This window comes from Phycodurus eques, chromosome 9, assembly GCF_024500275.1.
Source record: "Phycodurus eques isolate BA_2022a chromosome 9, UOR_Pequ_1.1, whole genome shotgun sequence".
Taxonomy (NCBI): Eukaryota; Metazoa; Chordata; class Actinopteri; order Syngnathiformes; family Syngnathidae; genus Phycodurus; species Phycodurus eques.
The window spans coordinates 14,013,153-14,037,273 of record NC_084533.1 but is presented as its reverse complement, the minus strand read 5'-3'; the positions used below and the strand labels follow the sequence as shown (position 1 = coordinate 14,037,273).

General features: G+C 42.2%; 1 protein-coding gene across 1 annotated transcript; it reads left to right on the top strand.

The window, feature by feature from the left end:
* The first annotated feature begins 741 nt into the window (after positions 1 to 741).
* LOC133407679 (BTB/POZ domain-containing protein KCTD16-like) lies at positions 742 to 23,688 on the top strand. The gene is made up of 2 exons (XM_061685795.1): positions 742 to 1,996; positions 22,377 to 23,688. The coding sequence occupies exons 1-2, from the start codon at positions 1,198 to 1,200 to the stop codon at positions 22,826 to 22,828; spliced, it is 1,251 nt and encodes a 416-aa protein (XP_061541779.1). The 5' UTR covers positions 742 to 1,197; the 3' UTR covers positions 22,829 to 23,688.
* The last annotated feature ends 433 nt before the right edge of the window (positions 23,689 to 24,121 follow it).

The following is a 24,121-nucleotide window of genomic DNA, read 5'->3' as shown; positions in this document are numbered from 1 at the left end:
GCACACATTGATTAATAGTGTATAGACATGGCAAAGCAATGAGTAGTCATTTATTATTGTATGGGACAATAAAATAAATGTTGTTATGTTTTTATATTTAGATGGGTAGGTTGATTGAAGACTCTAAATTGCCCTGAGGTGTGACTGTGCACCCCCGCGACCCGAGTGAGGAGAAGCAGTAAAGAAATTGGATGGGTGGATTTGGAGTTGCCTGGGATCTGTCCGTGGTGCTGAAACAAGGACTAATTTTGAATCGATGATGCCGATGCCATGGCGTTTCCAATCCATCGATTCGCGTGACAGAGAGGAGACCAGCGTTGACTTGAATTCATTTCAAATGTATAAGTCAGATATTTAATGACAGCAAGCGAGGCCTGGGCTGCATGTGGTCCCACATAGCTGTCACGAGCGCTCTCTCTCTCTCTCTCTCTCTATCTCTCTCTCTCTCTCTCTCTCTCTCTGGTTAAGAGCACACATGTAAATATGGGACAGTGTAAAAATGGATTAACATTTGCAAGGCTGCATGATAAAACTACATTAATCGCCATTTCTGCCCATTGCCGGTGTCTGGGTTAGAATTGCATTTAAAATAAACACAGACATACATAAGGTCTTTCGTTATGCAAATGTTGTTTGTCTTTAAGATGATGTAAGATATAATTGGACCCCGCGCTCTCTCTCGTTCACAGCTTAGCTCAACATGATCTGAAAGCGTCTGCTGGCCGCACTCAGCACTTTGGAGGCATGTGGGTGCACTTCGGAGTCCCCGCGCTTGCATCCACTTCTCCGCGTGCACCGCCTCTATACGAGCAGCGTGCAGCATCCAGCCAGAGTGGAATTGGGACTTTTACGCACTGATCTAAAGAATAGGCTTTTTTTAAATTATTATTTTTGTTTTTAAAAGGGGGATTTGTACTTGGTGTGTTTGAGAGAGAAGATTAAGTTTCTCTTGAGGCGTCGCAGTGGATGCGCGTAACACGGTGAGGTTATGCTGATCGATTGCTTAGAAGAAAAAAAGGATGCGCCCACTTACGCACGGGGTGGAAGGATTTCAGCCCGGGACACACCTCGGATTGTGATGACCGCATCTTGGGCTCGTGAGTGCTTTTCCGGCATGCATCCGCGCCGCACGCCCTGAACTCGACGCCATCGATACACTCACATTCCAAGGCAAGATTGAGAGGAGAAGGGGGGGACATGAGCGAAAACTGCAAGCCCGCTAAAGAGGCCGGCTCGGCGCAGAGCCCTCCATCGGATGTGATCGAGCTGAATGTTGGGGGGCAGGTGTACTACACTCGCCACGCCACCTTGACCGCCTTCCCGAATTCCCTACTCGGGAAGCTGTTCTCCAACAAGAAGGGCTCCTGCAACGACCTGTCCCGGGACTTTAGAGGACGTTACTTCATCGACAGAGATGGCTTTTTGTTCCGGTACGTATTGGATTACTTGCGGGACAAGCAAGTCGTCCTGCCGGACCACTTCCCCGAGAGAGGAAGGTTGAAACGGGAGGCGGAATACTTCCAGCTGCCGGATTTAGCCAAACTTTTATCGTCCGAGGAGTCCAAACTCTTCCCGGACGACTACAGCGATTTGGACGATGCGTCCGTGGGCAGCGAGCACAGGTTTTATCCGTCTTACTCTCTAGACAGGAGGTACGGCTACATCACGGTGGCTCTCAAAGGAGCGGCGGCAGCCAAAGAAAGCGAGCCCGACTCCAAGAGTAGAAAGTCGCCGAGGATCTTCATCAGCAGCAGGATCGCGTTGGCCAAGGAGGTCTTCGGAGACGCGCTCAACGAGAACAGAGACGCGGACCGACCCCCGGACCGCTATACGTGCAGGTTTTACCTCAAGTTCAAGCACCCGGAGAGGGCGTTTGACATGCTGTCAGAGAGCGGCTTTCACATCGTGGCCTGCAACTCCTCCTTGACCGCCGCCTCTGTCGCTCGTTACGCGGAAGACACGCTCTGGTCCAATTACGCGCAGTACATCTTCTACCGTGAGTCCAGCGCGCACGCACGCACGGCATCGGCCACAGCACACATTTCGCCATCACCACTCGTTTGTTTGCACTTTGACAACTTTTTGATGTACTATTTGTTTTAATCCGCCTCACAGTGGACCTTCCACCTTCCTTTGTGAAATTTCGACTCTTTATTTTGCTCTTATTGAATTATTTTATTGCACTGGTGACGGTGTACAGCACGTTCATGCATTTCTGCAGACGCCACGGGTTCGATTCCCACCCACCGGCCCAATGCTCATGCAGCTATGACCGGTCTCAAGCACAGCTTTAAAATAAAAATACAAATGGATGGGTTGCGTCAGTACGGGCATCTATTGAAAACTTGCGCCTCACAAATGACATTGTATTATTTTGTGGCAATAACTCAGCTCGGCAGCGTGGTTAGCACGTCAGCCTCACTTGTCATGGGCTCCCCGAATTTGTGACCTTCCTCCAGGTATGTCATCTCCTTCCCAAAATTCCCAAAATGTGCATGTTATAATAACTGAGGACTCTAATTTGTAGGTGTGAATGTGAGTGTCAATGCTTCTTTGGCTATACTGTATGTGGCCTGCGATTAGCTGGCAACCAGTCCAGGGACTACTCCACCATTCGCCCAAAGCCAGCTGCTATAGGCTACAGCTCACCCCAACCATGACGATAAGCGCAACAAAAAAGGATGGATGAATTTTTACATCAGGAATTAGCTGGGCACAATGGGGGTAGCATGGTTAGCATGTTTGCCTCACAGTCTTGAGATTCAGGGTTCGAATCTGAGGAACCCTGATCTTACTGTGTGGACTTTGCGTGTTCTCCCAGTGCCTGTGAGGGTTTTCTCCAGGACAAAAAAAAACAATGCATGTTAGTTTCATTGAAGACTATATTGTCATTTAGTGTGATTGGTTGTCCAGGGTGTGCGATGCCTCTTGCTTAATGTCAGCTGGCATATTGTACATAGGTGTAAAAAATACAGACCCTTTCCAAAAAATTTGAATATCATGGAAAAGTTTATTTCCAAAATTCCATTCAAAAAGTTAAACTTTCATAGATTATAGATTCAGGGCCCACAATTGAAAAACATTCAAGTATTTATTTGTTTATTTTTACATAATTTGGGATTCCAGCTCATAAAACCCATGAAATCAGGAATTCTAAAAATTTAAATACTGTGAAGAAATCAGCCTAAAGTTTGCAGGCCATAAATGTTTTAAACTGAGTGTCACACACTAATCAGCTCCTAAATTCAAAGCACCTGCACAGGTTTCTCCAGGTGTCATTGAATTGCTTCAGTTTGGTTCAATTGCCTCAGTTGGGTTCAATATGGGGAAGACGGCAGACTTGACAACTGGCCAGAAGACCATCATTGATACACTTCCTAGGATGGGTAAGCCACAAAAGTTCATAGGTAAGGAGGTTGACAGAGTGCTGTGTCCAAGCATATCAATGGAAAGTCTAGTGGAAGCACACGATGTGGCAGGAGAAGACGCACCAGCAAAAGAGATGACCGTGGGCTTCAGCGAATTATCAAACAGAGAAGATTGAAGAATCTAGCAGAGATCCAGAAAGAGTGGAATGAGGCAGGAGTCACTGCTTCAAAAACCATCAAGGCAGTCATTCAAGCAAACGGATTCCCAACCAAGTATTGAAGATTAACAGATCGTTTTGAAAGTACCATATTTTGATTGATTTAATGTGACCCTAATTTCTTTCTTTTTTACCTCCAAAAACTGAGAAGTCAATGGTGATTTCGTCACAGTATTGAATGAATTCCTGATTTCGTGGGTTTTATGAACTGGAAGCCCAAATTATGAAAAAATAAACAAATAAATACTCGAAAATGTTTAAATTGTGGGCCCTGAATCTATAATCTATGAAAGTTTAACTTTTTGAGTGGAATTATGGAAATAAATAAACTTTTCCATTATATTCACATTTTTTTTGGAAAGGGTCTAAATTGCCCGTTGGTGTGACTTAAGTGTGAATGGTTGTTTGTTTGTTTGTGCCCTGCGATTGGCTGGCAACCAGTTCAGGGTGTACCCCGCCTCCTGCCCGATGACAGCTGGGATAGGCTCCAGCATGCCCGCGACCCTAGTGAAAATGGATGGATGGATGGAGGGTCTGTATATGAATGACTGAATAATCCATCCATCTATCCATCCATTTCTGTACCGCTTATCCTCACTAGGGTCGTGGGCGTGCTGGAGCCTATCCCAGCTGACTCTGGGCGAGAGGTGGGGTACACCCTGAACTGGTTGCCAGCCAATCGCAGGGCACATGTAAACAAACAACCATTCGCACTCACATTGGCACCAACAGGGAATGAAGTGTCTTCAGTTAACCTACCCCGCATGTTTTGGGATGTGGGAGGAAACCGGAGTGCCCGGAGAAAACCCACGCAGGCACGGGAGAACACGTAAACTCCACACAGGCGAGGCCAGATTTGAACCCGGGTCCTTACAACTGTGAGGCAGATCTGCTAACCAGCCGGCAATACAATTTCATCCAAATTCCACCTGACTGAATAGTCCTCATAAATGTTTTCATTATAGTTAGGTATATTACTATTGCCACATTTCTGCAAATCGTGACCCATCCCTTTATTTAATCAACTGCAGATCAGACAGGAGTCTATTGGGGTTGAAGTCTTTATTTGTGTAAACATGTTTTGGGGGCTAATATTGTCAAGTGACTTGACTTACAAGTGTCCTATTCTGCACCTGACTCACGAGTGACCAAACTTACAAGTTTTTTTTTTTTTTGCGTTACGAGCCGTTGCGTGGTAGATAGTTTTTTCATGTATTTATTTATTTTATTTTGTTGCAAGCCAATATTTGCAAAACGAACAAGTTTCAGCTTCACTGCACCCCCCCCCCCTCCCCCCAAAAGGACAGTCGCCGATGCACTTTCAGCCATTTATGGAACGGTACAAACAGTCAAACGCACAAATACAAAATAAGAACACTAGTAAACTAAAATACAGTCAGGTAAAACTTACGTCCAGAAGCTCACTAAGACTAACTGGTCATGACCTGATGTCACTCACTAGTCCACGCCCCTTGAAAGCACACATACAACACTACAGCTGTCCTTATTGTGACTCGGCTTGTCCAAACGTACAGTATTCACTCTTTATATAAAACTAGTTTATTTCTTCACATTATATTTTTTATATTTTTATATAATACAGTGCTTTTTTTTACTTTTATTTTCGGGGGGTGCTGGAGCACATTAATCTTCATATTGATTTGAATTGGAGTTAATTGAATGAGTTTAGTCATGAAAATAATTAAACTCAGAAGTCAAGGTCCCACAGTAAAAAGGTATATTATGGAGAAATGTAGAGAAAACATCAAGAACATTGGCCGACAGTGGAACAAATAAGTAATGTAGGTCTCTCATTCAATACTACACAAGGAACTAATGTGAGGGACTGTTTAGGTGTTGTTGTTCTGGTTAGTTGGTGTTCAAAAGGGCTCAGCAGTTCCCTGAACTGAAGAACTACAAAGAAGGGTTGAGTCACAATCCTGCTGCAACTCAAGTAGATGTGTCATGTGTAGACATACTGTGCCTGCCTGCGCCTATGAATTATATAGCACCAGTAGGCAGCAGAAAAGAGAACGAATAAAATCTGACTGTCGGTGCTTCATTCACTCATATCCGCTTTGTATTGGGAGTTTCTTCATCAGCAAAAAACAGAATTAGCTTCAAATATGGCTTATTTGCAGGGACGAGTTGGACCATATGGCCAATTAAAAAATCACTTTGTTCATTATTCTGAATGCTTCCCTTTGGAATTCAAGAAGAAAAATCCCTGTTAGAAGTGCAGGGAAGTGAGTGAGTGAGATTTATCTCCATCCATCCATCCATCCATTTTCTGAGCCGCTTCTCCTCACTAGGGTCGCGGGCGAAATTTATCTAAAAATTTGTTACTATTGACAACATCTGAAGGGTGTAGCCTACACTACAGTGAGTGAGTCATTTAACATGAAATAGCAGCTCCAGGTCCAGGTTAACCCCACTTCCTGTACATGGACACTGTTCTGGAAAGATGGTTGGGAGCGGAGGGATTATTTTTTTTGGAGTGGCGTGAGGAAAACAATGAATTTTAAGAAAAAAAGAGAGGGACTTGGGCTGGAAGGAAAAAAGAAGGCAAGCAGATGGAGGCTGGAGCGGATGAAGCAAGAGTGATAAGGGAGTAAAAGTTGCATGAGGCCTGGCCAAGGGGTAAAGAGAAGTGTGGCAGAAAAAAAGGGAGAGGGAGCTGGGAGCAAAAGCACTGATTGAAGTAAGGATCTGACACCAAGGTTCATGGGGGACTTGGAAGGCAACAACCCATCATTTTGTTGGTATACGTCAAAAGACAACACACATTGTGATGCGAGATAGGATTCCACAACCGAGTCAGGACAGAGTTGTCATTTAGCACTGTGCTCAATATCCACTTTAACCTGGTTCTGAATATGGGACAGTGGCTGACCAAGGGCAGGGTCTTCGAAATTTGACACATCAAGGTAATAACCCTGCCAAATTTAAATGATTACAAACAAATATATGAAAATTAGAAACGCATATAAAATGAGGCTTCAAAGTGTTTAAAAATGAAGTCGTTCTCTCCGCTCTCAAATGTTGTGGGCAGTTATCAGTTCAGGAAATTACAACAAGTTAGTACAGTATTCTGCAATCAAGGGACCAGTTAAGACGCTGAATTCCCATTTCTTTTATGTACAGTACATAGTCCCCTGCTGACTAAATCAGATGATTCCATTCGTCGATTCTGTCTTGGGGAGAACAAGGCATTTATCAAAGAAATGTTTCTTGTAGCTGATGGTGATTAAACCCACATTTGAGCAAGTGCAATTTGTGCATCCTTTCAAACATTTATTTGTCCCACGGGGCAGTTTTTGAATAAACTTTTCAACAAATCTGTCATAAGTATTTAGTACCTATAAACATCCATCCATCCATTTTCTGAGCCGCTTCTCCTCACTAGGGTCGCGGGCGTGCTGAAGCCTCTCCCAGCTGTCATCGGACAGGAGGCGGGGTACACCCTGAACTGGTTGCCAGCCAATCGCAGGCCACATAGAAACAAACAACCATTCGCACTCACAGTCATGCCTACGGGCAATTTAGAGTCTCCAATTATTGCATGTTTTTGGGAGGAAACCGGAGTGCCCGGAGAAAACCCACGCAGGCACAGGGAGAACGTGCAAACTCCACACAGGCGGGGCCGGGGATTGAACCCGGGTCCTCAGAACTGTGAGGCTGACGCTCTAACCAGTCACCCACCGTGCCGCCTACCTATATGTCCATACATACAACTAGAGTGCTGTGATAAAATATTAGCCCTGCTTTTCAAATTCTGATTTTTTTGCAGTTACCCCGCTTTAATGTTTAAGACCCTCAAACACATGTAAATAGCAGACAAAGGTGTTCTATCAGGTTGAGGGCAGAACTCTGTACAGGGCAGTCAAGTTCATCCATACCAAATTCTGTCACCCGTGTCTTTATGGGCCTTGCTTTGTCCACTGGTGCACAGACATGTTGGAACAGGAAGGGGTATTCCCCAAACTCTTTGACTGTCCAAAATCTCTTGGTATGCTGAACCATTCAGAGTTCCTTTCACTGGAGCTCGGGGCCAATATTTTGGACATTTACAACTTTGTGGAAACAGTTTTGAGATGGCCCCTTCCTGTTCCAACATGACTGTGCATCAGTGCACAAATCAAGGTTCATAAAGACACGGGTGAGAGAGTTTGATGTGGATGAACTAGACTGGCCTGCACAATCCTGACCTCAACCCTATACAATACTTTTGGATGAATTAGAGTGGAGACTGAGAGGCAGGCCTTCTCGTCCAACATCAGTGTGTAACCTCACAAATGCGCTTCTGGAAAATTGGTCAGAAATTCCCCCAAAACACACTCCTAAACCTTGTGGAAAACATTCCCACAAGAGTTTAAGCTACTGCAGAGGGTGAAGCAATGTTGTATTAAACCCTATTGATTTAGAATGGGATGTCACTTCAATGAATATCTGAGTCAAGACAGGTGAGCAAATACCACGCACATGGACACATCGTAATAAAAGCATTGCATACATTACATTTTATTTCGACTTCATAAAGGTCGTGAGGGCCGGTCAAAGACTGCACTGGCCAAAGGATGGACTGTTCTCTGTGGGTAAAGATTTTTGCACCCCGAGGGCGGAAACACATCACAAATCAGACAACAAAGATGAACGAAACAACTGTCTAGCCTGCTCATCTAAACACAGATAGAGATATATTTTCAAGTATTTAAATTTTATCATTTCAGTTTTTTGTGGTGAGTGGTGGTGCGGCACCGTAACAGCCTCAATTGGCCTGCTGCCACCAGTGTGTGTGTGTGTGTGTGTGTGTGTGTGTGTGTGTGTGTGTGGTTTCAAGTGCTCGGTCAATGCAAGCCCAGTGATATTGGATATAGGTCACCTGAGAGTAGCTGTAAATAGACAGTCTGATATAGGCACTAAATTGGAATTAGGCATATCTACAGTGTAAATGAAGCCTAATACAGATATTCTGGTTGCAGCAGCTTGACAGCATCCAGAGGGATTGTGCGAAGGGTTATTTATCACAAAAAAGTAGGTCATCCTGCACAATAAGGACATTGGCAGTGGTGATAATATTCCCGTTAGGACTAACAATTCCAAACTCACAGCTGGCATTTTGGGACAATCTTATTATCACTAATTATGTCTAGGGAAAGTGAAGGGTGTTGGCTGATTAAAAAACAATCTGCGTTCCCAAAAGACACAATTTGGAAAGATGAAGGGTAACCTAGTTTAAAGGCTCCTTAATCAAATCATACATTACTGGCCAGTGAACATATACAGTCAACATACGCATATTCGCGTTTTGCTTTCCACTAATTCACCTATTTGGGTTTTTGGGGTGGAACCTATTCTCAGTAATTTACTGAAAAACATTTTTTGTGCTCTTTCTGAAACCACCCTAAGATGCAACAAGATGCCTCCAAAGCCTTGACTTATAGAAAAGTATTAACTGGTGTCAAGGAAGTACAGTATGTTGGAGTGACACATCTTGAAGATCTTTGTATGTTGGGGAGGAGCTAAGTTTAGCCGGGGTTGCTAGACCACTAGACCATGAAATTTTAAGGGTAATTTTGTAAGATTAGTTTGAAATGAGTGTTTTGGGATCATAGTTTCTAGCATATTTATGGTTTAACTATTAATAGATGATGATAAACATTTTGGGGGGGATGTCAAATACTTGCTTTTTTTTCACTGTTTGACAGCTTGGTCCCTAACCTTCACGAATAGTGGGGGTTTACAGTCTATAGAAAGTCTACCAGCTCAATAGAAAGTGTACCAGCTCCATCCGCTTCTGTTCCATTTCTCGAGAGATTGTGTGAGTACATGTTGTGTGGTGGCACATGGTCAATAACTACATGGTGGCATGGAGAGAGGAGGAAAGTAATCCATTGGCAGGCTGTAATGGAGGCAGCAATTGGGCCAAGCCTGTTTGGAGTCAGAATGTATTGGCGATGCCTCCAAGAGATAGATTATGCCAACCATGAATAACTCATCCATTTCTGATGGAGCACCTGTGCAGAGAAATGGTCAGAAGTAAGTCATGGCCGTGTGCCGCTGCCATTTTGCACTACATCACTTCAAGTAGACGTGCCTCACCTTGGCAGCAAATAGGATTTTATATTGGAAATGTGCAGACTCAACGTGAAAACATACATATTTGAATCGATCATTAGAAGGTGATCATGATAGATAGATAGATTAGATAGATAGATTTCACAGCATTATGCATCACACGACTGATGAGCCTCACTTGAATCTGACCCAAAACTTGAATACTCAACTTTTAGGATGCCATTTAGGAGGCCAATATATATATACAGATACAGAGTACACATAGGAAACTCATGTCTGCATGATGAGCATTTAAAAAAAAAAAAAGGAAACTCACTGGGCAATTCATTAGGTACACCTGCACCATCCAATTAGGTGGAATACAAGGACTCTGAGGTATCTGAAATGATAATTAAAAGATATTCCATTTGTTAATTATCATTTAATTATCATCAACAAATTATCAGTTGTCTGCTGTAGCCATGCTTGAGGAAGAGCACATTCCTTCTGCTGGGGTAAAGCTGGATAAGATGTACTATTGATAGTCCATCATTCTGAAGAGACTATAAAGTACAGGTAAAAGAACATCACATACACATACAGTGCATGAAAAGCGTAAGAAGCTGACGTCGTTGCCTGTTGAAGGAGTTCCTCTTTCCAGGAATTAACGTTTAGACTGTACTCCAACACGGTGACATCATTTAGGCTTTATAAGCAGGTGCTGAAGGCATGATAGGCAGAGCCCTCCAACTGGTTAAAATGTTGGTAGACATTGGCTTGATGATCAGGCAAAATTCTCTTTGACCAACTAACCTGTCTCAACGAAGACTTCCATCATAGCCCGTTGATCATTCTCTACCACTCTAGGGAGACAGATGGCCTGATTTAGCCACAACAACTGTATCAAAAATTAAGCATTCAGCACGGTTTATTGAAACATGATTGTTTAGTTGAAAATATACATTTATGATGCAAAATTGTAATAATTAGACCTAGTTACTTTGCATAAATCCTTAGTTTTCAGCTTACCAAGTCTTTTGTTGGTTGACATTCTGCTCTTCTCGACACTGCATTATTGTGCTCCACAGGCTCCACTCTGCTGCAGAGGCCCCTTTTCTTGCTGGCCTCAATCTCCTCTTGAATAACATTTCCATTCCTGACAGTGGCTAACAGCCACACGTTGAGAAGTAAAATACAAGGGACGCATGTTCACAATTGTTTCCATCATTCCAACTGAGACGTTCAAGGCGACGTGGTTTTCGTCATTTCAGCAGTACTTATTACTTTGAAGTGGAAAAATGAAAGAATTTTTTTATACATCCCTTTGTGGAAGTGCACTTAAAGTGTTGATTGGTATAAGTGTGGTTATTTGTGAAGGTTCAATTCCAAGTAAAGGTTGTCCTTGTGATGCTACCAAATAATTCAAGGATTCATCTGGATGGTATCTCTCTGTTGTAAGTTCCCCATTGTAGCCCCTCCATATCCGGGTCAATTAGTCCTTTTAAACAGTGTTTGAAAAGGTGAAACAAGTCTATGCATGTTTCGTTGCTGTCTGACATCCATCTCCTTAATGATCCCTCCAGGGAGGCCTTTAATGGCGGTTTGAATGGTGTAATGTGGAAGGAGGGGACTTTTTAGTATGACTTTGTGGCAGTGGAGTAAAAATAAAGCGGTTACAAACTCTTGTTGTTTTGTTACATGCTTTAAACACATTTAGGGAAGGCTGTCACCATCAACTCTTTTTAGAATCGATAATCCTATCTTATTGTCCCATTGTATAATCGAGTAAACGCCCTCCCTGACCTGAACCACTCCGCCCCCACCCCCTGTCGTGGCCTATTATTGAGTTGAGTCCCCGATCTAGTGTTGTTCCCCGTGTATATGACGTAATCAACGACTGCCGATCTGGCATCTATAGGACACCTCACGACCACGACACAGCCTGGCTGCACCATGCACTCGTTCTTCCTGTGGAGCCAAGCTCTGGTTAACCCCACGGTTCCTGCGCTTTTGTCCTGCGGTGCTGCTGCCTGGACTCTTACTTCTTGTCCCGCCTCCCGGAAGACGTGCGCCGTCAGACTGTGCTCTTGGCGACAGCACGCGATGACCGGGCGGGGTCTGATCGGTGTCCTACTTGTAGTGTGGCCATTCGTCCTGTCCAAGACACAGAACAAATTTATGACATCATGTCTTGAAATTTTACATTGCGACCTTCGTGAACGAGAACAAACGTCAAGTACTCTGAGCTCGGCATGAGACAATTTTTCCACTCGCCCTAGTCAAGACACACTTTTTAAAACTATTCTGCCTCTTTTTTCACTCTCTCGCTTGCAGTTCTACGTGTATATTTCATTCATTCATTAATTTTCCCGACTTCTTATCCTCACTAGGGTCACGGGTGTGCTGGAGCCTATCCCAGCTATCTTTGGGCGAGAGGCTGGGTACACCCTGAACTGGTTGCCAGCCAATCGCAGGGCACATATAAACAAACAACCATTAGTACTCACATTCACACCTACGGGAAATTTAGACCTCAATTAACCTACGATGCATGTTTTTGGGATGTGGGAGGAAACCGGAGTACCCGGAGAAAACCCACGCAGGCACGGGGGAGAACAAGCAAACTCCGCACAGGTGAGGCCAGATTTGAACCCAGGTCCTCAGAACTGTGAGGCGAATATACTAACTATAAAATACTTTTCCAGAAGAAACCGTGTGGTCTTTAGATGTATGACAGTTGTTAAGACCCACATGACATCACATAATTACACTGTGTGCAGAATTATATAGTGAACAGGAATGTTTCAGAAATTAAAAGTGAGGTTTCGGCTTTCTTAGAAGAATATCAATATGTGGACAATTATTAGGCAATTACTGGTGTGCAGAAGCCACTTCTCCTCACCCTAGTGAGGAGAAGTGGCTCAGGAAATGGATGGATGGATGGTGTGATGAAAAAAAATGAAAAACACATTTTCCCATCTCACTTTTTTATTTTCATTTGTTTAAGTGAGAATCATAAAAAAACTTGTCAATAGAAATCGATAGAAACTGATGTATATAAAAAAGTGACCAATATAGCCACCCTTCTTTTGAATAACGGTGATAAGCCTTCCATCCATGGATTCTGTTAGTTTCTTGATTTGTAGTCAATCAAGTTTTTGTGCAGCAGGAAGCACAGCCTCCCAGACATTCTTCCCAGAGGTGTAATGTTTTTCTTCACGGTACATCTCCCGTTTAAGAACTGCCTACAAGTTCTCAATTGGGTTCAGGTCAGGTGAAGAACAGCATCAGTTTTTCATCTTTCAAGCTTTTACTGGCCAGCCACGCAGAGGAGTACTTGAATGCGTGTGATGGAGCATTGTACTACATAAAAATCTGTCTTTTTGAAAAATGCAGACTTCTTCCTGTACCACTGCCTGAAGAAAGTGTCTTCTAAAAACTGACAGAATGTTTTTCATACTTCATTTTGAGCCCATTTTCAACCCGAAAAGGTCCAACCAGCTCATCATTAATAATACCAGACCATACCAGCATCCCCCCTCCACTTTGCTGGCATCTGAGTCGAAGTGGAGCTCTGTGCCCATTAGTGATCCAGCCACGGGCCCACCCAGCTGGTCCGTCAAGAGTCACTCTCATTTCATCAGTCCATAAAACCTTTGCGAAATCTCTCTTCAGATATGTCTTGGCTCAGTCTAGAGGCTTCAACTTATGTGACTTTTCTTAACTTGGTGATGTCTCTGAATATCTTGTACTTCGAGGTATTCCAGGTAGGTTGCAGTTCTGAAATATGACAGAACTTAAAAATAATGGGTTCCTGCTGGTTTCACCCTTGATTCTTCTCAAATCCTTGGGAGTTAATTTGCATCTTTTTCTCTCAGCACATTTCTTGCGACCCTGTTGACTATTCACAACAAAACATTCGATGGTTCTGTGATCACACCCCAATAGCTTAGATATTTCAAGAGCGCTGCATTCTTCTTTGATAATTTTTTAATTTTCACAGTCAGTTAAATCTCTTTTTTGGCCCATTTTGCCCTCAAGAAAAGAAGCTGCCCAATAATTACGGACACCTTTATATATCCTTAGGCCACACCCACACATACAAATACATCTGCTATGCTTAAATCCATTAAGCATTCAGGTTTATCAAGCTGGGAGCTAGGAAATATCCCTAAAAGTGATATGGTCAAAATACTTACTTGCCTAATACTGCACACAGTGTATATTTTAGACCAGCAGCACGGTGGATGACTGGTGAGCATATTCACCTCACAGTACAGAGGTCGTCGGTTGAAATCTGGGCCCTGGCCTCCCTGTGTGGGTTTTCTCCACGTACTCCGGTTTCCTCCCACATTCCAAAAGCATTTGAGGCATGATAGGTTAATTGAAAACTTGCGACCCGAGTGAGGACAAATGGTACAAAGAGTGGATAGATGGATATTTTAGACCAGTTTTTGGGTCAGATTGTATTCACCCAACAGCAAAATCACATTTCACCCATTTTGGGGTATACAATCCCAACCCAACGTGCAGGGTCACACCTATAACCCAGCCCAGCTGGTTTACAATAACCACTGACTGGGTCGGTCCAACTTTAGGAATGTGTCGAGTTACCAAAATAATCCATATTGGGATATTTTTTAAATAAGCAGTTTTCAGGGTGTTCTACGGCTTAGTAGGGGACCTTCTTCTTGCTTATAATTACTCCGCATCCACAACCAGTAGAGCTCAGTTTTGCCTGGCATGTTGTGGCACAACATGGTACTACACTGAAGGTGCACCTCTAAATAATTCGGACTTGCCTTAAAACTGTAAAAAGCCATGAAAATGATTGCTTCAAAATCCAAGATATCGTAGGCGCACCAATGATAAACTGTATAACTTCTATAGACATTTCAGCCTGTCTGCATTGTTGGTTCATCAATTTTGGCAGTCACCTTTTAAAAAGGACAGAGGACTTGTCAGAAACGATCAGCAGGAGAAAAAGTCTGTTTCGCGTAAAAAAACAAAAAGAATAAAAAATACTTTAGCTTCAGGCCACAAAGTAGCAAGACATGTTTGCGGATTATAGGTTAAGTACTCCAAAGCCTACGGGGCTCCCACGTGTAACCCTGGAATATTGCTCACTATTTGACGTACTGTCTGGGCTTATTTCAACACCATTGGCTGGTTGAGTGTAAGCACCTTATATTGACACATTCAAATGTATGCAAATGTTCCAAGATGCTGTGTGTGCTGCCAATCAGTGAGGCAGCTGCAGAGATGCTTGTGTAGCAAACAGGATCGTCGTGGTCAAACGGATTTCTTTCATGCTATAAGGACGGTCACTTTGCAAGACTCTTCCCCCCCCCCGCTGCTGCAAGGGCACACTGACCTAATTCGTAAGCTAACAAGCATGTAAACGACACTCCCCCTGAGGCAGTGCTAGCTAGTCTAAAATGTATTTGTGTGGATGTCAAAGAAGGGGACGCAAGACGGCTGAGAATATCCGCAATTTACCTGCCAGATAAAGTAACCTGAAGAAACATTTATTTAAACAAACTAAAAATGACCAAAACTGTCCTGAAATTATACCGTACAACAGTTGATGTAACACCCATGAGATGCTGTGTGAACTACAAGAGGGTACATATATACGGATAATCAGACCCAAATGTGAGTCTTCCCCCTTCCGATCAAAGACAGCAAAGGCTCAATTCTTGGCTGTCTCTAAAAGATAATCCTGAACGATTATCCCGTGGGCATAGCCTATAATTTTCCTGAGCACTTGCCATATATTCATTAGACATTCCGCCCCCCCCCCCCCCCCCCCTTTGCAACACTAGAGAGGAGCAACTGGTTGTGCTCAGTGTTTGTATACTGTGTCTCGAAAGTCGTTCCCCACAACGAAAAGGACAAGGAGATGAGTTTGTAACTGGAATGCAGTTACCAGGTAAGCTATCAGTTAGCATTTCTTCCATTTCTTGTTCTACTTCACTTTCTTCTTTGTATTTTACAGCAGTGTGGATGCAGGGACGGAGCCAGAGAATATTCAGTGGGATGGCCGGTGTGAGATCAGGGCGTAGTTTTGGGGTGGCACATAAAACGCTAAACGTGTATAAAATAGCCATCTAAAAAATAAGGAAATAATTAAGCCACCTATACACTGTAACACTGCATTGTTCAACATTCAGAAGGTAGTGGAATTATCTAATACACAGTCAATGTATCAGTTAACCCTTACTGAGTATAAGAAGTCCAACCTTCTGTATTACTCCTAGTCCGACAGTATATACAGTATTTAGCTCAGCAACACAATGTTAAATTAATTTTACCGTTAAAGGTCAGGGACACAGACAAACAACAAAACAGCCTTTTGAGGCAAATTAAAGGCTCATAAAAAAAGGACACATAATTTAATTCAATGCAAACCCCTGCTACCTTACCTATTACAGTATTTTACTACAGCTGTATTCTGAAATTACGTTCGTTGGTAGAATATATATATATATATATATATATATATATATATATATATATATTCTACCAAGTATAGAGATTTTGCTCGTCTTAACTGACAGATAAAAGTAAGATTGCTCAGTCTGTCAGGATATACAGGATATAGTCTTTACACAGCCTTTGTGTTACTCGCCAGCATAAACTGACGTGACATTAAGTATGAGTGTAAAATGTCAACGATTGATTTGAAGGCATCGTAATCGTAAACTTCTGACTTTGAAGAAAGAAATGAAAATTTGCCTGAAAAATCCTTCTCTTATTCTTCTGGCATTTAGCTAGTAGCAATAGTTTTGGAAATCTTATTTGACCTAAAATAGGAAAGGTTTAGTCTGATTTCATGTCAGACAGTAAGTCTGTAAGTTAGATTTTTTTTTTTTTTTAAAACATAAAAAAAAAGCAAACACGTTACACAAATTCTATAAGTATTTAAACTCACCCTGTGGCATCTACACACAACAACATACGTGTGGGAATACAGGTACTTCGCACGAGGTACGTTCAAAGACCACTCACACCATGGTCATGAGACTACAATAGCTAAACAATGTGGGGTTTCTAACAGAGTGTGCAGGTGAAATGCTTCCTTGGTGTACTGCAGCTCCTTATAAATATTCCGCCCAAAACACGCACGATGGGGGTGACCATAGATATGAATAGGTAGATACAACATGTGCGACACTAAGCTAGGAGGGTAAAAGTCGTCAGCGCATTACATATGTGTGGATGGCAAGAAAACAAAAAAACAAGGATGGCGGTACATTGTGCTGCATATACAGTTACGTACATCACCGTACAATTACGACAAGGAAACTGGGAGTAACCTTTCACCGTCAAAAATCTGTATTTTTGGCTTGTTTTTTAAATGTTATGTATTGAGAGCACATGCTTTGCCGTTGACAAAAAAGTAAATCTCATGAAAATCACAGATTTGGTTATGTGTGTGCTGTGTTGCTCATCTTGGGTACATTAAACATGAGTAGTAAGCACACAAACATGTTGATTTTTTTTCCTTGTCATGTGTGGGGTCTTTCCCATTTAAAAAAAAAAAACATTAAAATGTTAAAACAAATCACTCTGTGTGTACTCTGAAGAAGTCCTACTGTAAATAAAAATCTTTGCTGCTTCAAATGTTGAAGATCGAGTTATCACAATAACTCACATTTTCACAGAGCTTTCTCTTCCTGCCCATTGGGCTCATTCACCTGCAGTTTATATTTAATGTGAGCGAATATTGCAATATTATTCCATGCCATAACTTGGAATCTAAAAGCCACTTACCTATAACAATACCAACGAAGAAGCATCCTTTTGTCATCGCATTCCGTACAATCATTTTCAGGTTATATTAATGCGCCCCATACTATTGTTCCTCCCTTAGCAAAATACTTTTAATGAAGAAGATGAGGAATGCTTTATTATTCCCTTGAGGGTACAAGTTGCACACTCATAGGGCAAGAAATGCTCACTTGTACAAACATGACGTGATAATGCAGCAGAGCCTGTCGTAAAGTTATTCTACAGTTAATTCAAGTGAAAAAGGAAAAATGAGCCCAAAAAGAGAACTACATGAGAAGTCATGGGGCTTCAGTGCCTTGCTCGTGTGCATCTGCAATTCCCAATTTTCTATTTTGGCCATACCTGCCGGTATATATTCTTCTTCTCCTTCTCGTATTACTCTTCTCTTTAAGTGTTGCAAAAAAACTGAAGAAAAAGCAAAACAGTCATGTGCAATTAATTGTTTGTTGTTCACTAAACTGAGCTCTAAACTGAGTCTCATGACATATGTTGCCATGCATGACAGCGGTTCAAACAGTGATATGTAGTTTTTGTTTTGTATGGCTTAAGAGAAATGTTTTTCTAAGGACGATTCCAGAACAGAATGTTCCTGTATTTAACCTTTCAGGCCAAGCCCCAAAACTCCTTTCCCAATGACAGAGTATATGCAAGAAGTGTGTTAATTTAGAAGCAAGCAAACAAACCCAGTGACATTTGCGTTTGTCTGAGCCCGCTGCCTTCAGTCCACAACATGTCCTAATTCTTCTGCCATTTAGGACAATTTAACAGCTAAAAAATGTCATTTTAATGAGCACCCAAGCTGGTGATGTTACGTAAAATGAGACGCCACTCCTATCAGGACAAGCATTCCTGCTCTCCTTAAAGACAGAATGGAGTTTAGCTCGGGAGTGTTACTTATGAAAAATGCGGAAGCAGAGTTTGCTTTGTACATCAGTTCCAGTCTTTTAATGGGACGGTAACAGGATCTCTTAGTATGGACCTGAGAACAAAGACACAACGATCAATGGCTTCCCTGAAAAATACCAGAGGATGCACGCCCACTTGTTTAAACATACCCACACATATGATTTGACTGTGTTTCCCTCCTCATCTTTTGGCCACTTCAAAACTCCATCACGAGCACGAGCACATTTTGTTTAAGGAGCCACTGAATTGAATATGAAGTTAAACTCCAGGCTCGGACAAGCTCCACACTCAGAAATACCGTATTACACTTTGTGCCAAATGGATTCACAGAGTTTTTATGGATTCACGACAATAAGCAGAGTGCCAAGACGCAAGAATGGGAAGACATTTGAGTCATTTATTTGCTATCCTACATATCCATCTTAACGGCCATGTACTTGTACTCTCTTTGACGTCACTAGTAAGACACTTCAGTGCAGTAGTACAAACCCCGATTCCAATTAAGTTGGGACATTGTATATAATGTCAATAAAAACAGAATACACTGATTTGCAAATCCCTATCAACCTTAACCTGCAACAAAAAGTTGGGACAGGGGCATGTTTACCACTATGTGACATCACCTTTCCTTTTAACAACACACAATTTGCATCTGGAAACTGAGGACACTAATTGTTGGAGCTCTGTAGGTGGAATTCTTTCCCATTCTTCAGTTGCTCTACAGTTTTGGGTCTCCATTGTCATATTTTGCACTTCATAATTCGCCACACATTATCAATGGGAGACAGGTTTAGACTGCTGGCCAGTCTACTCCTCGCACTCGTTCACTTTTACCGAGCAGGCTTTGTTAGTTTTGGTGAGGGGGAACTTAACTATTTATGCGACAATTTGGAGGCACGCCCCAAACCACGTATGGTATAATTCTTTTGGAATGCGAAAAAGGGGTGAGCCGGGAGGCTGCCTGGCAGAGAGGCCGTTGTCAGTCCACAAGAGTCGTTAGGTGGAAACTCCTTCATTAATATTCCATTCAGTTGTAAAGTGGTAGTGGAGTTGCCTCACGGTCAAGGAGGCCATGCTAGATATATATATATATATATATCTATATATATAATTTATTTCATGCAGATGATATTCGTGCAGCAACAATTTCTAACCTAGTAACTCACGTATTTGATGAAACAAGATATTAAAAGCATGTTTCGTCTTTTGCGCATACATAACGTGTTTAGTCTGCTTGCCATTTCTTGACTTCTGATTTTAGTTTGTTTGTAAATATTTATGAAAAACTGCAGCAGCAATTTTGGTCGAAAATGCTGAGTAGAATATACGAGATGCGTCCAAAAAGTTCCAGAATTGGTGTCACAAAAGATATATTTCAAAGTTTTCCATTTCAATGTGGGTCAGACAATCAATCAGCAAGTAAACAAAGAGATCCTGCAGCGTTTGCTTCGTTCAGTGTGCAAAGAGAGGTGAGAGTTGTGGCAGGACAACCTGCGACTGCTACACCATGACAACGCCTCTGCTCGCAATGCCGTGAGCATCCCACAGTTCCTGGACGAGAAGAACATTGCTGTGAAGTGGCCTCCCAACTCACCCGACCAGGAGCGAATTAAGGTATGGCAAAGAAAGCTAGGAAAGTGCATTAGACTGCAGGGGGATTACTTAGAAGGGGAAAACGTGTAGTTTGGATTTCAAACACTGTAAATCTTGTCACAACAGACCTGGAACTTTTCTGACACACCTCGTATATTTATATGGTTCTACAGTTGAAGTGAACGGGCAGCACATACAGTATACAGTACATGGCTGAAAGGAACTCCAGGTGATTTCAAGTCATACAAATCATTCCCCTACATGGATTGAGAATTGCACAGAGCTATTATTGGGAGTTGGCGTGTTGCCTTAATGGGCTGCCCCCCCCCCGGGACTCCAGCCTCCATCCATTTACAAACAATACACACAACGCCAATCCCTCCTCTGGATCCCGGCCACTAAAGCGCCTACATCCATTTGCGGAGTGCTGCTTGTCTGCTAGACTCAGCTCCATTCATTTTCTGTGGGGGGAAATTGGTGAGTTGATTGGTTTCTTTACTCATGGATTAGCCATTAAAAAGCTGTTAGTGACGCTCTCACTATCATCTCAATACGATAAGGTCATTATTACAGTGAGCGCAGAGAGGTTAAAATCCCCCCTTGAACTCTGTTCACGAGGAGCTAATGGACAAATTATTGCTCCATGTGATATCATTGCAACTGAGGACATATCATCATGCTAGAAAAAGGCCATTAAGGGGTGTTTAGGGTTACCTGCATGATTTTATCGCTCAGAAACGGATGTTGATGCGACAACTGTACTTTCCTATTTGCTAGTACATCAAAAAGTGAGACCTGTTTTTTGAAATAGCGACAGTATCTTCACAAGCCAGTAAAAGAACCGCATTTCCTCTGTTTAATTGACAACGTGGGAGGATGTGTTGAGGAAGAAAAGTTGAGGGTTATGGAAATGAAATTCATGCCCCATTATTGTTTTGTGGTACACTCCCCCGTATTACTTTCACAGAATGAAGTAAAATAAGAAGAATGGTACTGAGTCAAGCACAGACCTCCACTAAGGCGAAACAGTAATGGCAGATAATGATAGCTGGCTCATAACATAGCAGTCGGTGTAATACTATATGGTGCAGAAATGGAGCAAATCAATTTTGGTTGGTTTGGGTCCAGGACCCAACCTTACTAAAACACAAACCCCAATTCCAATGAAGTTGGGACGTTGTGTAAAACGTAAATAAAAACAGAATACAATGATTTGCAAATCCTATTCAACCTATATTCAATTGAATACACTACAAATACAAGAAATCGAGCGTTATAATTTTTAGCGTTATTCGGAAACAACAAAAAACAACAAGTTCAACAAACAAGAAGAGTCCAGTTGCCACGATTCAACCTTTGTGGATTAGCATCACCTGGATGACTGACAATCTACACACACATAAGATAATTTTTGTTTTAGCCAACACATGAGTATTTTTTATTGATATCGTAAAAGTAAGTAAAAAATGACTTAGGCAATTACGCTATTAGGCTAACCATGTATGACAAAAAATGTTTTTTTTTTTTTTAAATTGCACTTTCCCTTTAAGTAAAGCAAGTCTTAACTAGATTCATGCTAAATTATTGGCCTCTTATCAAATAATACCAGAAACGACCTTCCAGTCTTGTTGGTTTTTTGAGAACGTGTGATACTGTGCCACTGATTTGCCCACCTTATGCAACTGTTCCTTCTGTTCAATGCTGGAATCTGTCACTGTCTCGACAGAGGGTGTGTTTAAAATTGCAGAAGACAAAGAGTTCGCTTTAAGAATAGCAGGATTGTATGTGGTAATAACATACAGTGGCAGATTCTGGCATGCGCATTATGTGCGGCCACACAGGGTGCCATTGCTGGGGGTGGGGGGGAATAAATTAAATTAAATAAAACCTACATTAATTGATTTTCTTTTGTGTCATGACATTAAGCATTGGTGTTTGTATGGAGAATTTGCACCCGGTTGTGGAGTCGCCCTCTGTAGAAGATATGAAGGGTAGGGAGCAGAAATAGATTTATGTGATAGGGAGAGCAGATATCATACAATCACATAATAAATGATTTAGCATCATGGAAGGCCAGAAGGCAACACTTTTAAAATAATTTAATAATCTAATCCTGAACATTAAAGCAAGCCACAAAACAAAACCAATATTATTGCAATACGGTTCCTTTTAGATTTGTCATTTGTGCAATGCAGTACAGTATTTGTCTTTTTGTAGTTCTCTTTCCTTAATGTTTTCTTTGTATTCTGTACTCTGTTTATAGATGAAAATATTTTAAAGAAAATATGAGGGCCACTCCAGTGTGTTTTCACCTGTGTTTGTGTGTTGGTGGTGGAGTGGGGTGTCCCAAAGGGGGGTCTTGCACGGGGGCGCCATACAAGCTAGGACCGCCACTCTCAACACTTGAACATAGATTTGTGTGTGTTTGTGTGTTATGTAGGTGGGCCCTCACAGTGGTCATCCTCACACTGCGATTGCTGCTGCAAAAGCCACAAAAGTGAGCGCGAGGGAGAGAGCGGCACTTCCTTCAACGAGCTCTCCACTTCCTGCTCCGAGACCCAGTCGGAGGCCAGTTCCCCTCAGGGGACCGTCATCTGTGGTCCGGTTACTCGACGCCCCAACATCCAGTCGCTGGACCGACCCATGCATAAAGGGCCCGCTCACATGATGCAGCAGGCAGAGATGCGTCGTAAGACTGACATGCTGCGCGGCAGGACCTTCGGAGTCCGTGAGCGAGAGGCTGCCAAGAGGAAAGCCAATAAGGAGAAGATGACACCCGAGCAGGAGCTGGAGAAATGCATCCAGGACTTCCATCGCATTAGGATTCCCGATCGCTTTCCGGAGCGGAAGTACATGTGGCAATCGGAGCTTTTGAGAAAATACCGTCTCTGAATATGGAGTGGAGGGCAGCCTCATGTCACCAGGTTATAGTGTCACCAGGTTATAGTGAGACACAAACTATGCTATTACAAATTATTTTGTCCACCCAAAAGTAAAGCTTGGAATTTTGAAATTTTCAGTATTCGGGCTTAAAACTGCTCCACAATGTTATGCATCCCCACCATAAATACACGAGCACACAACTCTGAGTTCGTCTGTGAGGTGAAACAGATCCCTCCCTGTTGACATTTTAAAGTATCTGTCGACCTCTCGAGAGCGTCCGAATGGAAAGTGTGCATCACAAGCACCATTCAAAGCGAACACTATTTTTAGCACGATTCTGAAGAGTCGCACAATAAGTACAAGGCAGTGTGAGTCATTGATTTGTAAAGTGTACCACTGTGTATGATATGCACACGTGTAAATCAGGTTACTCCTGTCGGGGGGCTTACATCACTATTCTCTTCATGTTGGAGGTGATCTGAAGCAACAAAGCAACCTCAGGGGCAACATCTTGTCAAGCTATCACATTATCGACGCGCTCTCAATTGGAGATGGTGCTTTGAGTTCACTATAGTCCACGGACAACACAAACTTGTCGTAGGCCTTGACAATGGCACCGCATGTCATCTCACTCTTATCATAATTGTGTAATATCACAAAAGATGGAGTGGTCGGATTGAGAAAGCACTGCCTGGTTGTGTCTGCCACTGTAAAACATTTTGTCTCATGTCATTGTTGGGTTGATGATGCTGTGTACACGTAACACAAGTGGCTATTGGATTAATCTTGTACGTGTGAATAAATACAAATAAAAGGGTAATGATTGTATGGGCTGATCGTGAACCTTCTTAGTTGCAGGCACTGAATCAGTCATTGACGTTTACTGTGAGAAAAAAGTGAGTTTGCATAATATCTTCATGTCAACCTTCCATCCATCTCTTTAATATAGTGCTTGTCCTCTTTTGGGGTGAAGTGTAGCCTATCCAAGCTGACTTTGGATGAGAGAACACCATGGACTGGTTGCCAGCCAATCAACCAGATAAAATAAAAGTACCAAAAAAAAACAGTAAATCCAATGCTTTACATATACTAGTTTTACACTAATTCACGCTTTTACTGTAGAGCTAAATAAAAACAAATCTACAATGAAATAAATATTATACTTTACTATAGTTTATTTTATTTGACCATACATCATTTCACAAATCAATAGTGATTCCAAAATCTACAAATCAAAGACCAAAAGGTGTAGACTGAAGCCCAGGCTTATATCGGCTACCATTTGAGCATAATATCAAAAGG

Bases quoted from the DNA above. Each gene is read 5' to 3' on its own strand.
- LOC133407679 (XM_061685795.1), top strand. From the start codon at position 1,198: ATGAGCGAAAACTGCAAGCCCGCTAAAGAGGCCGGCTCGGCGCAGAGC. The intron at 1,997-22,376 runs GTGAGTCCAGCG...TGTGTTATGTAG, and splicing joins CGCGCAGTACATCTTCTACC to GTGGGCCCTCACAGTGGTCA.